At 36.5% G+C, this 14,995-nt stretch overlaps 1 protein-coding gene across 4 annotated transcripts; it reads right to left on the bottom strand.

Moving 5' to 3' along the window:
- Positions 1 to 1,018: 1,018 nt before the first annotated feature.
- Positions 1,019 to 14,901, bottom strand: CCDC28A (coiled-coil domain containing 28A). Of its 4 annotated transcripts, none has more exons than XM_006188492.3 (6): positions 14,612 to 14,901; positions 12,500 to 12,699; positions 9,249 to 9,412; positions 6,336 to 6,490; positions 4,594 to 4,616; positions 1,019 to 1,589 (listed from the first exon to the last, which is right to left on the bottom strand). In XM_006188492.3, exons 1-6 carry the CDS (start codon positions 14,864 to 14,866, stop codon positions 1,535 to 1,537), a joined length of 852 nt encoding a protein of 283 aa, XP_006188554.2. In that variant the 5' UTR covers positions 14,867 to 14,901; the 3' UTR covers positions 1,019 to 1,534. The 4 variants fall into 4 exon arrangements, with proteins under 4 accessions (XP_006188554.2, XP_032340914.1, XP_032340915.1 ...); XM_032485023.1 differs by lacking the exon at positions 1,019 to 1,589 and adding an exon at positions 1,623 to 2,449; XM_032485024.1 differs by lacking the exon at positions 1,019 to 1,589 and adding an exon at positions 2,491 to 2,919.
- Between the last annotated feature and the right edge of the window lie 94 nt (positions 14,902 to 14,995).

Raw genomic sequence — 14,995 nt, 5'->3', positions numbered from 1 at the left:
GTTGCATTTAATGTTCTGGTGATTTTATTTTTAAAAGGGGTATACAAAAGACTGATTAGAGAAACTGATCAGAATTCTTTGAACTTCGAATGCCAAAAATTACTGAAATTGAGGTTTTTTTTATGTTGTTCAATGGGTCCCCCACCCTCCCCATTTCCAAATAGGTGCTTGTTACTGTGGCCTGGAAACAAGGAGGAAGAAGCATGGGCGTCTTCTCCAAGATGAAGGCAATAAATGCTATAAATGGATAAACATGTGGTATATCCATACAGTGGACTATGACTTGGCCAGGAAAAAAAGTATTGATACATGCTACAATGTGGATGAACCCTGAAATCTTGAAAACATTATACTAAGTAAAAGAAGCCAGTCACAAAAGATCATGTATTGTATGATTCCACTGGTACAAAATGTCCAGAACTGGCAAATCCATAGGGCCAGAAAATAGATTACTGTTGTCAAGGGCTGAGGCGTTTGAGAGATAGGGAGTGACTGCTGATCAGTTTCCTTTTGAGGTGATGAAAATGTTCTAGAATTAAATTACGGGGATGGATGCACAACCGTGTCAATCTACCATAAACCATTGAATTACACACTTTAAAAGGGTACATTTTACAGCATATGAATTATTTCAATAAAGCTGTTTAAAAGCTAATGGTAATGTTAATAAGCTACTGTTTGCTGAACATTACTTGTGTCAGCTATTGTGCTAAGCATCTTATGTGCACTTTTTAACTTCCTGCTCATAACCATCACCACAAGCTGGTTATTAACCTCATTTTCTAGATTAAAAACAAAAAGATAGAAACAGTAAACATAAATGAACTCAAAGCTAAGAGGCAGAATGGGGCTTCCAATCAAGATCTAAGTAAAGTCAAAGCCCATGTTCTTTTCATTTTGCCAATATTTAAATGTGCACAAGGTGCAAGATTTGCAAGAAAGTTGCAGAACCTCAAATTATATAAACAGTTTACCTTTGAGGATTGAACCCTTGTATTCCCAGATTGAAGACGACAGGTTTCTCCAAAACAGACTAAAACAATCACTTTATTAAAAATAGCAAATTTCACAGATACTCATTTAACATTCTGTTGTCACTGGCCATTGGCAAACACACCAGGCGTGTGTACTGATTGTCTAATGTAAACTGAAGCTGGGCTGCCACAAAAAGCCTGGGCATCATCAACTTACGATCACCAGGGGGCGAAGTCTGGTGAGCTCAGGAGGGGTAATCCTGCAGCCCTCTCAACAACACTTAGCATGATGCATTTCAAGTATAACCCATAAGGCAACAGTATAGCGCGGAGCAGCAAAACCTCTGTATCACATTTCCTGATCAAGCCTTCAGCAAGGCCTAGGCCTCCAGTCACGGTGACTTAGGGCAAATTACTAAAAGCAGGATGTGAAAGCAGTCACTGCACTTTAATTACTTTTAATTCCTTATTGTGGAAGATGATTCTGCTACTGGATTCAGCTGGAAAAGTAAAGAACACCGCTTTTCTTCGAACCACGAGACAGCAACCTACGTTTCACTTTAGCTGGTAGAAGTATTTGGAACATCTTGTGCATCTGCCAAGTGGAGTTTTTGTCTGAATTCATCAGTTAAGAAGATTTTCATTCTATAATGAGTACTTCTTTTAAATTTCTGGAAATTACATTCAAGAGCTGAGAGACAGAGATATTAAAAAAATAAATATGTTTAAAGGGAAAGTGCCTATGTTGTTATTGAGAAACTTGGATGTGGTAGGATAATTTTTAAATGTAGTTAAGTAATTATACTATGTCTAGAATTTGTAGACTTAAAAAAAATCACTATATCAAGACTATGTTCCAGGTTCTAATGGAGCACAGAATTATTTTAATGTAGCAAGAACAGTTCTCATGGTAAGAAGCTAATTAAAACATAAAATGTACTGGATTAAAAAATTCATTTGAGAAGGTAACATCCTTTTATCATCCTCGGAAAAACAATTTCTTTGTAAAAATCCAAAAAAAAACCCCAAAACATAAAATCATCATAGCTCTAAAACTTTTCCTATAATCCTCTGAATTTTCAAGAAGATTGGAAATAGGATGGAATTCTTACATAATTTACTCCCTTCTCATTGGTGCCTTTCATTTTCCTCTTTCATCTATCTGATCCACTTGCCACCTATTTTTCAAGCCTCAATTCAAACAACGGTCTGGATATACTGAGGACAACTAAATGCTAGCAATACATGTATTGCAGAGGTTTGCAAAAAATGTACAGACATGAGCTCTGCCATCAAGGATATTCTTGTTCAATTGGAAGGCTGAGATTTAACACATATAAAAATCAACAGATAATGAAATAAGGCAGAATGTTAGTTTGAGATACAAACAAAAAAGCTTTATGGAAGTGGTCCACTTGAGTGTCTTTGATAAGGAGAAAGGGGAGGCCAGAGCAACTCTAGGTAGAATGTACAACCTGAACGAAGGTGTTAAGGTCAGCATGGAAATAATCTGCTCTTGGGCATCCAGAGAACCACCAAGTGGGAATGAAAAATATTTCAGGATATATAGGTTGTAATCAAATTATTGAGAGCCCTTTAACAGTATGACATAGTAAAAAATGGCAAGATGAAAGTGATGTTTTAGGAAGAATAATTTAGTGGCAGTGTCTAAAACTTACAGCAGCACTGTCCAATAGAAATATAATGTAAGCCACAGATATAATGTTTAAAATACATTTTATTTATACTAACAAATCAGGAAATTATCATTTCAACACATAATCATTATAAAAAATATGATACTTCACATTCTTCTTTTCATACTAGCTGACTTCAAAGTCAGGTGTGCGCATTACATCTGCAGCGCATTTCAGTCCACGCCAGCCAACACCTCATGTGCTCAGGAGCTACTGGGCTAGTGGCTGCCATACTGAACAGTGCAGCTCTACAGTCTCCAGAGAACAGAAATTTGAAAGGTTATGGAATTAGGTGATGAGGGTAGAGAATGAAGGAAGAACACAAGATAGAACTGATAATGCCCAACAACTATGTAATTAAGCGATGGCAAATCATTTCGTGTCTCTGTACCGGCTAAATGGCAGATAGTGCCAGGACTAACGTCTGCTATAGTCACAAATGAATTTTTAAATAATCCTGAAGATTAAAATAGTAGGGGCGTTGATGATGGCGAGAAAAATCAGGGGGGAAAGTATGATTACAGAGAGGACGTTACAGGTGAGGAAACTAGGGTTGCCAGCCTCTGCTCAAGGTGACATGGCTGCTTACCAAGATTTGAAACCAAGTCATCCAAAGCCAACACTCTTGGATTCTACCATCATGCCTTATCTCACTGTGGTGACTGAAGCGAGGAAAGTGTTGAGACAAGTAAGTCTAAATGTTTAACAAAAACTCAGATGAGAGGATTAGAGTTCGGTAAATGTCAAAAGCATAGAAAGGATATAAAGCTTAAAACGAATACAAAGAAAAAAAAAAAACCCAGGAACTTCTAAGAAAAGCCCCTTAAATAACTCTATCTTACCCTCATATTAAAGTCTTTCTTGGCAATGATATCTTAAATTAACATCTCCCTACGGTTTATGTGGCTTCTCAAAACTTTATTTTCTTCATCAGTAGAATGGGCAGTATAACACCACCTACTTCCAAGGGTAGGCCCAAATGAGGTAATGCATGTAAATCCCTTCGTATAATGCTTAGCAAATAGTAGGAATTCAGTAAAGGTCAGCTCTTAATGACTATTACTGGATTTATTCATATCTTCATACTTCTTAACTGTTATTATTGCACAATTCAGCAATTAATAACAGTATATATGTTAAGCAATAATAGCAATTTTTATATATATTCTATACGGTTTGGAAATTTTCATATACTCATCATTATATGTAGCAATTACCCCGTATCACATAAGACACTCTGAGATGTTAATCTGCTGAAGGTTACATTAGCAAAATGTGGAACCAAATTTCAAAAATCAAATCTCTTAACTCTACAACCAGTATCCTTTCTAGTGTCTCATTATTTGGTTCAAAGAGATGTCTTACCTCTCAAATTATTTTATAGGCAGGATTATTTCTTATTATTTTTATATATCTCATAGTGTACCTATCACTGTGTTCAAAAATACATTTTGAAAAGTTCCTGAAATAACTGCTCTAAATTGAAATGTCAAAACCTGAGTATTTCACATGTGCCTTGGTGATTTCCTTTATGCTAATCTTATGATACACTTTTTTATGCATCTAAAATACTCTATGCAAAAATATTAAATCTAGTATAGTACAGTATGTCTGCTATCCAATTTCCATTTATCTTAAGAATCTAAAGTTCAAAATAATTTATATGGCAACTAGCCTAATCTATAATTCTCCTGATTAAATTAAAAAATTTTGTCATAAAACTCCAAAAACAATACAAGGTAAAGTGCAAACCATAAACAAACAAAATTTCAGCAAACAAAAGAACTAGGAAATTCCACTTAGAGACCAAAGGGAAAGAGAGAGCCCCAGTAAATAATAGTAGGTTTCTTCATTAGATTGGGACTAGTCACCAGAAATTATAATTTGTAACCTTTTCACTTTTGATGTTAAGCAAAGGATACATGGAAGAATTCAGTTCTTCTAACTGTAACACAAAGAAAAAAATTTAATTTTATTTTTTATAAGATAAACATCATAAATAGATAATTGTTAAAAATACATTATTAAATAAGTTATTTCTCATTTAAGCTTTCTTTAAATAAAAAAGCAAATTAGAAAGAAAAAACTTTCCAAAAAATTTCCAGACTGGGAAATTCACTTATGCAAAATAATACTAAAGTAGCTGTAGTATTTATGACATAAGAATATGAAAAGAGAATTAAAACTGTATAATAAAAACTGAAGTTTTCTAAGTATTAAAAACTTGCTTAATTATAATCGTCTCTAATTATAGCTTTTAAAAGAAAAAAGTCACCATTTTAATGATCAAAATCTTTAAAAAACTTTATGGATTAGAATAAGATTCCACATGATAGTCAGTTTTTAGTATGAGATAGAATTAACCATCCCTATTTTACAGAGAGAAAAACCTGAGTTACAGAAATATTAAATTGCCCAAGGTTATACAGCTCTATGCAGATCCTGAACTAAACAAAGACTTTCTGGTTTCAAATTCCATTTTCAACATACCACGAGTGCAATTACAAGTATAGGTTCAAAATTTTAAAAGTATGGGCATACAATTTCTCTCTTATTTATTCAAAAGATAGAGAAAAGCAAGAGAAATTAACCATTTCTGTTATGGGTAAATATGGACTCTGAAACTAAAATGTGTTGAATTCAATTTTTATTTATTTTTGTTCCAAAAAAGATTTCAAGAGGCAAATTTAATTAACACTTTTCAATATAAGAATCATATATGGTATTATGGGTTGAACTGCGTCCTCCAAAAATTTATGTTTTAGTCCTAACCCCTAAAACTTCAGAATGTGACTATATTTGGAGATAAGTTTTTAAAAAGAGGGAATTAAATTAAAATGAAGTCATTAGAATGGGCCCTAATCTAATATGACCAGTGTTGTTACAAAAAGGAAATTTGGACATAGGCACCCACACATAGAGGGAGCATGCCATGTGGATCTGAAGACATCCTTCTATAAGCCAAGAAGGGAGGCCTCAAAAGAAACCAGCCTGCTGACACCTTGATTCTCCAGCTCTGAGCCTCCAGAACTGTGAGAAAATAAATTTCTGTAGCCTAAGCAAGTCTATGGTACTTTGTTATGACAACCTACGAAATTACCATAAACACCAAACATAGTACAAGTAACCACCACTGAGTAAATAATGCAAAATGTATCAATCATGCCAGGATCTTTTGACATACTACCTTCTATGACTTAAGATCTTATATAGGTACAGAAGCAAGTATTTTAGACTTGCCAGTATCTCAGAAAATATGCTTAGACGTAAATATAATTTCCTTTGAACATATTTCTTTAAAAAAAGAATATAAAGTACAGTATCAATGAAACTTGAAAACATTACACCAAGTGAAAAAATCCAGACATAAAAAGCCACATACTTTGTGATTCCCACTTATATGAAATGTCCAGAATAGGCAAATCTACAGAGACAGAAAACAGACTGGCGGTTGCTAGGGGATGGCAAGGGAGAACTGCGAGGGGCAGGGGTTTTTTTTTGGAGTGATAAAAATGTTCTGAAATTAGACGGTGGTGATGTCTGCCCAACATTGTGAATATACTACAAATCCCTGAATTGTATACTTTAAAATTGTTAAAATGGTGACTTTTATCTCAATACAAATTTTATTAAGAAAAGAATAAAGAAAGAGAGCCATACTCACATCAGACAGAAGCCTATCCAGATTGGAGTCACTGGCTGTTTTTCTCTTATCCTCAGGAAGTTCCTCTAACTCCCCATAGAGCTCCAAATTCAAGCGAGCTAATTTCTCCTGCATTCCCCGAACATGTTCCATCTGTTCAATGGAACATTCATTTCCTGGGGGAACATTCCAGGACATCAATAAAGATTAGGATAGGTCAAACTAACTGTCTTGAAAAACTTCTAAATCCTAGGTGCTTAAAAGAAATCGGTTTTCTTTGTTTTGTAAATTACATTGTTAATGACTGCATATTTTCTGTGTATAATTATAAATCAAACTTCTGACCAGGAAAACAACAATTTAAAAACTGATCATGGACGTTAAAAAAATCATATAGAAGAAAATTTTTAAATAAAGTCACCCCTTAGGTGGTAAAAAAAAATTTCAATATCATCTATAGAAGTTTTAACACCATCTATTCATCTCCTATTTGACAACTGCCATTAGAATTGAGTAACTCAACATTTTATAATAATCTGAGTGAATTTAAGAGTCCTATAAAAACTTCAGTCATCAATCATTTTACCAACCATATATTCCTCTTTTAGGCAATATAAAAGATACTTACGAAGCATGAAGAATGTTATGAAGCATGAGAAACACAATGTACAAATAATAGTTAAAGACAACTTACTGCTTTAGCATTATTTGTTGATTATGTTGCTAGAGAATAGGTTCTTGCCTAGCACAGGAAAGAATTCAAGAGCAAGGCATGTTAAAGTGAAAGCAAGTTTATTTAGAGAGAGACACACTCCATAGACAGAGTGGGGTCTGTCTCACTCAGAAGGGAAAGTGACTTAGGAGATACACACTCCCACAGGCAGAAAGCTGGCTGTCTCCAAAGGTGAGAGGGAGAGAGGCCGAGAGGTGTGGGGTGTTTAAAGTAAAAGTAGATACACACTCCACAGACAGAGTGCGGGCTGTCTCAGAAGGCAAGAAAGAGAGAGAGAGAGAGAGAGAGACCGTGAGATGCAGAGTTGTTAAGTTTTTATGGGCTCGGTAATTTCATATGCTAACAAGTGGGAGGATTATTCTAACTACCTTGGGGAAGGGGCAGGGATCTCCAGGAATTGGGCTCCCCTGCCCACTTTTTGAACTTTTATAGTCAGCCTAGGAACTGTCATGGCGCCTGTGGGTTTGCCAAGAGGCTCAAGGTCTACTGGAAGTCAAATCTTCCACCATCTTGGTTCTAACCAGTTTGTTCTGTCCTCAGTTGCTGTGTCATTCCTCCAGGGGTTGTGCCCTGTCCTCTTCCCTCCTGTCTCAATTAGAGTCCTCTGAGGTAGCATTATCTGCCCAGACCAACTAATGTATATATTTTCATTCAGTTTAAACACAGCCTCTGTAAGCTCTCCATATTACTATTTATTTTTCAAAAAAAAACTTTGATTTCCTCAAAGGTATAATATAATATAGTTTAGCCAAAGGTGAAGTACATAGCTGGAATCAGTATGAATTAATATAAATTATATTTTCCTCTGGCCAGCTTTATAACATCTTCGTAAACTGACTATATTACATTAAATTAAGGACTACTACTAATTTTGAAGCTAGCTGCAGCTCTTTCAAAATCATCCTTCTTCACAGTAAAATATCTCACATTTCCTCAGGGAAGAGTTTTTTCATAAATTGCTATGAAAACTAGAAGTGCAATAACATTTTTGAAAAGCAATCTGGATACTTTTATTAAAATTAAAATTACATATATGCTTTGACCCAGCAATCTCACTCATGGGAATCCACCCTAGAGAAATAAAAACATCCACATAAGGATATATATAAAATGATGTCCACCACACCATTGAATTTAGTGATCCAAACTGGACACAAAGTAAATGCCCTTCAACAGAGAAATGGCTGAATAAACCAGGGTACATTCACAACTTGGAGATTATGTAGCCATTGGAAAAAAGAGTGAATTAGAGCCATACCAGGTGGCATAGACAGATTTTCACCAGATACTGGTTAGTGAGGAAAGCAAGACATTGAAAAGTGTCTACAAGACACTATTTGTATAAAATAATGAAAACAAAAATCTTTGTGTATGTGTGTGTGTGTGTTTACATATGTGTGTGTATATATATATATATACACACATGGCTAACTGGTTGGGGGGGCAGGGGAAGTAGAGGAGGTAAAGGAAGGGATAGGGAAGCCAAGTAAAAAAGCAGGGGAAGGAAAGACAACACTTAAAAAAAGAAGCAATATCTATGTTGATGACATTTATGCTTTTGAGTGAGATTCCGTATGTGTGCATTCAATAATTTTTAATTACTCCTTTAAAATGCAGGTAAATAATTTTATTATTAGAAAAAGCTTATCAAGTAAGCTGCAAGCTGAACATGAAAAATCTGACATTACACTTTGCGAATTCACATACAAAAATACCTATTCAGAGTTTTTACTGGAACAATCAGTTCACTGTTCTTATGTCTTCATGAAAGAATGAGAAAACCAGACTCATTAATATTTGAAAGCCAGGAATCCTGGGCAAGAAATAAGTTTAGGCTTGAAAGGGTAAAGGAAAGTGATCCTGAGTCTTTCTAAAACTAAAGCACTAAGTCTAAAATACTTTAGTTGACAAAGAGTGTCTCTTTTGTTTGTTACACTTTCAAGATACTTATTCCATAATAGCAATCCTACTTGAACATTTCAACTAACCCTCCCTCTTTAAAAAAAAAAAAAAAATTTTTTTTCCTGAAATTTTAGAAGGCAAATTATATTCTGTGACAAATGAAATCTAGGGTGATTGTGTTTTATGCCTCTGGACATTTTTTTTTTAATTAAAGAAAATGACACTTTAAAAAAGAATTGCAAAACACATGCAGAAAATAGGGTGCAAACATCTTGAAAAGAAAAACACCTATGAATTACCGAATGCTTGGAGTTTTCCAGAGTGGAAGTCATTCAACAGGCTGAGAAGCCCCCTCTCCATCTCCTGGACGTCGGAGACGTCGGTGAGAAAGGAGTGCTGAATCGGGGTTGACTGAGCGCCTTTGCCTTCTCCACCCTGAGGTTTGGTCTTTTCTTTCATCACTCTGTAGAAAGGATGCAATAAAAAAGTAATTGTGTATAACTATCTTTAAAAAGAGATAATTATATTCTTTCAGGGTGTTCTAGATTAAGCAAAATTAGTAAACTAAATGGAATTTCCATTAAAAACAAGATATCAGAATAAAATCAATACAAAATAAAACCAATAATTTCAAGCCAGACACCAAAATAACAGGTTGTGAAAAATCTCAAAATAAATGTATAAAATATAACTTAGTAAGGTATATAAAAAGCTTAAGTAACATATTTTTACAATATGCTAATTTTTTGGATTGCAAAAAAAACTGAAAAGAGAATTACTAAGTCTTTTTCCTAGCCTATGTTTCATATTCATTTCTCAGTAAACATATTACGCCTTTCCCATCTCATCTTTATTCAGGCTATTCCTTGAACTATGGGTTGTTCAAGTGGTTATGGGCCCCTGATCTGTAGCTCACACGGTGCCAGATACTCAGTATACAAACATGCACCTGACATCAGTTACTGCACTGAAGAGTGCCCAGTCCAAGGAGAAAGACAGACATATAAATTCATAAGCACCATGTGACACAGTGCTAAAACCTGTTACCATCCTTGACGCCTCCAACTTCTGGAGGCCTCACATGCAGACATGAAGTCCTACTGATTATACCCGTAACGATGTCCAATCTTGCGAGTTCTCTCCTTCTCCACAGCCACTATCCTACGGCTTGACCGAACTACTCCAACAGCTTCTCAGCTGGTCTCCCGGCCTCTATGTGCTGTCTCTGAGTCCCATTCCCTCCCTAGAGAGCAACCAAGTCAATTTTTAAAAAGTAAAATCAGATGAAATGATTTACGTAATTCAAACCCTTCAGTAGTCCGATATCCGTAAGAAATCCTCTCCTCTCTTGTCTGTCGATGCTCTAGACATCTCGAATCTCTTCTGCTTCCTAGGAATCCATTCTCTCATCTACTTACAGCTAATCCTCTGCTACATTAGCGTCCTTCCCCTCACTGCCATCTTTGCCAGGCTACCTCCCACACATCCTTCAAGTCTCAGTTTAAATGTTATTGCCTCTGGAAGGCCTTTTCAGGACCCCTAGACTGTATGAGTTCTTACCACACATGTCTAGCACATGCCAGGCTCTCAGACACTTGAGTGATGCTGCTATACACAGTGTGATACGGAAATGGAGAAAAAGAGCAGTTAACTCAATCGAAGGGCAGCAGAGAAAACTTCCTAAGGTGATGTGTGAGTGAAAGTTAAAGTCTAAGTAGGAGTTAAGGGTAAAAATGGGAGAAGGGTTTGGGTGTTGCTTTATAACCCCAACATGTACCACAGATCCTGATGTACACTTATATTCAGTACTCAGTTAATTTCTACGTAATGCTGCGTGAAGACGTCTTCCCCACAGGTGTACTCACCACAATACGGTAAGGCAGATGGGGTATACGGTGGGGGTGCAGAGTAGGGAAGGTGGCAAGGCTTAGAGCATAAAGGCTGTGACAGCAGGTCAGTAACAGTGCTTCACAAAGCAAGCTCTGTAATTTTAGATACATATTAGATTTCATACCACTATCTAGTACCTTGATATTCAAAGTACTGTCCAAGACCTGTACCATCAACATTACCTGTGAGCTTACTAGAAGTGCTTAACAGAAGTCCATCCTGGACTGACTGATTCAGAACCTGCATTATAAAAAGATTCCTGAGAGAGCCGTATTCACACTAAAATCTGAGATAAACTGCTACAGACCCTCAGGTTTCAGTACAGCGAATATATTTTTATCTTTCAAATTGGAAGTTTTATCCAAGTACCTATTCTGCATCAGTTCATCACTTAACAACCCTCTCAAAAAATAAAAATAAAAGCCTGTTTCTTCCCACTTCAGTGTTTTTGATCATGCCCCGCTGCCCCACTTTATTAAACCAATTCAACAATTAAAAAGAATTCACTGAAATTAGACTATATGCAAAGCCCCACTCTCAGTCCTGCCTGGCACACAAGCCCCAGCCCTCAGGAAGACTACATTCTAGAAGAGGATAGAGAAATAAAAGTACAAGGTAGAAAATGACCATGAGATATGAGCAAACAGATGCAAAAGTTTGGAAGAAAGAGTGATTTCCTTTAAAATCGCTTGGGTTTTTTTCCACTAACTAAAACCACATTCAAAATCTGACTCTAAATTAAACTCCTCCAGGAGGAAAAACCCCTTTGCAATCTGACACTGTAGTCAAAAGAAACCTTCATAAATCTTGTTGTTTATCACTTAGTCCTTATTGGGATGTTCTTTTCCAAGTGTCTCTCACTATGCCCCATTTGTTTCCTCAGAGACTGTGAGATCATCATCAAGGCAGCAGTCTTTTTTCTTTTGTGTAAACGTGGTGGCTACTGAGTGCTACAAGCATCACTTCCTTACTTGACTCTTCATGATGAGCTTGGAAGTTTACTTAATCATCATTAGGAAGAGGATTGAGATTATAAAATGCATTTTCTCTAAAGACACCATCTTCCTTTCTAAATATCTAACACTCCAAAATACTCACATACATGCAGCAGTAACGTGTAACACATTTAAACGTGTCCCTCCTGTTTCCTTTAAAGCCTTAAGACAAATGGCGTTCACCAAATGTTAATAATGATTACTTCTGGGTGGTGGGATTTTACTGTTCTATGTTTCTTCTTTGAAATTTTCCTGTGTTTAAATATTCACAATAAGTACAAATCATTTCCACAAAAACAATGAATTCATTCTTTAAAAAAAATAAAACTACCAAAGTACAAACACTCAGCTTAGTTTAAAACAAACAAACAAACAAACCTGTATCCCTTTTTCCATTTCTGGCTAGTTTATCAACTTGTCTACAAGTTTTCTTGCTTGTGTATTTTAATATGAGACAAAGTAAGGGCCTTAAAACTAATCACTCATTTTGCATTTTCTAATCTCTATACACTGTAATCTTCATAATTTTTTTTCTAAATGACATATAATATGTGCCTCAACTGTTTTAAAAGTTAAGCCAAGAGAAAAAATATTATAAGTATTAGTGGATATAGTATTGAGTTTAATAGTATTTTCCTGAGATAACATGAAAGAAAAGAATTCACCTTTTTAACTTTGGTCTCTGTGAAGTTGACTGTGATGCAGGATTTGAAAATCCCGTGCTTTTACTAACTGGAATGGCATTTTTTTTGGCATTAACGACCTGAGCAGAATGGGCACTAAAAGACTTAGGACTCCTCCTCTTCACTTTGCGCTCCTCCATTGTTTTAAGTTCCTTATTGCACCAAGGCCAGCTTCTTACGACCTAAGGAAACACAGCACAATTATACACATAGCTACAGTATGCTGAAATGAAAGGGGTTCAAAGACCCACTTTATGGGCTGAAAGAGGATCAAGAATTTCAGAGGTCATTAGAGAAAGTTAGACTAAGGATCCCTTAAGTTCAATCTACAGTACTAAATACACAGAAGTCCTAAGCAAAATGGCCTGGCAAACAAAAATTTTTTCACCATTTTCTTTATTCATTCATCCTACAAATATTTGCTCTCTTCACATGTTAGGCATTATTCTAGGCATTGGGGAAATGGTACTGTGCAAGACAGAGTCCCTGCCTTCAAAAAGCTGACGGTATAGGAGAGCAACACATAAACATTGAACAACTCACCCACATGATATTCCCAGCCTGCCTCAAGCTTTAAATGGCCTTCAAGTCTCCTTTCTAAAATATATTCTTTAAAAAACCAACTAGATTCAAATAGATGTATAACTGACATGGGGATCTGAATTTTAACTAGCAAGTAGAAACCTTATTTCAACCACCAAGTAGAAATTCAGTTTGTCTAGAGGTCATCTGACTCTAGTTTCTTGATCAAGTGAAGGAAAATTAAATACTGTAAAATTAAGATTGTTCCATGACTACTTTGAATTTACTTTCTCTACCTGTTTACAAGGAAACATAAAACTTTATTATATATGTTTAGTTTTGCCACTATCAAGAAAGTTACTCTATGAAGTTACACTTGGTCCTTCTATGCAGAATATAGTGAAGGTTTTCTATTTATCCAGTGCTTTCCCTTACTTTATGTATTAACCAGTTTTATTTTCCTAAGAGCACATCTAAAAATATCCTTCCACATTTCCTTTTTATTTATGAATAATATAAAATTATACTGTTTCATGCATCATAAGATGAGAAACTTTTTTTATTTTTTACTTTTCTTGATGGAGGTACTGGGGATTGAACCTAGGACCCTGTGGGCACAGGCTCTACCACTGAGCTACACCCATCCCCCAGGATGAGAAATTTATATAGCTGTTCACCTCATTAGACTGTAAAGTGCCTAAGGCCCATTAGGCCTTTTATTGTATGTTGTGTTGAATTTAATCCTGCTATGACCATTCAAAAAAGCTCAAATCCATCGATGTCACTCCTAAAGTAATTACACAAGAATTTCCATAAAAACAGATTTTTCTGCTATTGTCTGGACTCGGTGCTACTAGCACTGTTATTTAAACCACTGAGCTCAGTTGGCTTACAATGACTTTAGACAATCATAACTAGAGGTATGATACCTCCAAAGAACCAAAGGTTGTAAAGGAAAGGCTCCACTGCCCAGTCTTTAATCCCAGATTAAAAAAAAAAAAAGGTAAACCCACTTAAATCTTGGCTAAAAAATTTTCCTTTAAGAAGTATTTTTAGCAACAGACATTTTGGGGTGTTTCAGCATGCAACACAAACTAAATGTTTAAAAAATAACTAAATAGAGAAGGAGGATTCACTTTTCCAAAGAGGCAAGGATCTGTATAAATTTATACAGTGGTATACAGTGGTTTGATACACAAACACAGTGGTTTTCGAATTCAATGATGCTTATACACAGCTGCAGATGCAAGAAAAAAAGTCTAGGAAGTAAAGTAATGTAAATAAACCAATAGTGGTCTAAACTAAGATGTTCTGAGGGGCCAGGGCTCGAAAATCATCCTTTTTTGGGAGGTAACATCTCGACAAGAGCACTGGAATCCTTCTTGTATACCAATCCCAGGAATCCAAGCAGGACCATTAGGAGTCCCTCTTGACTTCGCTTCATTCCCCTTCTCCAAACAATCAGCCGACACGGTGACCTTTCATTGCCCAGAATCCAGTCGTGGCCAGAACCGGTGGTGGGAGCGGCCTACAGGGGGACATTGCTGGGGTGCCTTTGCTTCCCCTTCATACCTGAGGAAGAAGGGGATCGGGGTCCTCTTCCTCAGTCTGCAGAGATCCCGGGGCCTCCGAAGCCACGGCCGCACCTGCAGCCGTCGATGCTACCACTGCAGCTTGAGCCGGGGTCACATCCCGGACCCCGCGCCTCCACAGTGCCCTTTGTTTACGGAAGTGACGTAAGGAGGCGGAGCCTCCGTGCCCTAGGCGGGAGACTTTCCTCTTCCGGTTCCACCACTGCCGCTCCCGTCTCCGCCCTTGACACCGCATTGTTTCCCCTGTCTTGCCTTCAGCTGTGCCTTCGAGGAGCGTGGAAAGGAGGACCCATAGCTGGGCTTTTATTCTAGGCTCTTTTGGCTCAGAGGCGACGAGGGTAAGGTTTGCAAATGGAGGCAAGAA

The sequence above is a fragment of the Camelus ferus genome, chromosome 8 (genome assembly GCF_009834535.1).
Source record: "Camelus ferus isolate YT-003-E chromosome 8, BCGSAC_Cfer_1.0, whole genome shotgun sequence".
Lineage (NCBI taxonomy): Eukaryota > Metazoa > Chordata > Mammalia > Artiodactyla > Camelidae > Camelus > Camelus ferus.
The sequence above is the reverse complement of the archived record's forward strand: the minus strand, read 5'-3'. Positions and strand labels throughout refer to the sequence as shown.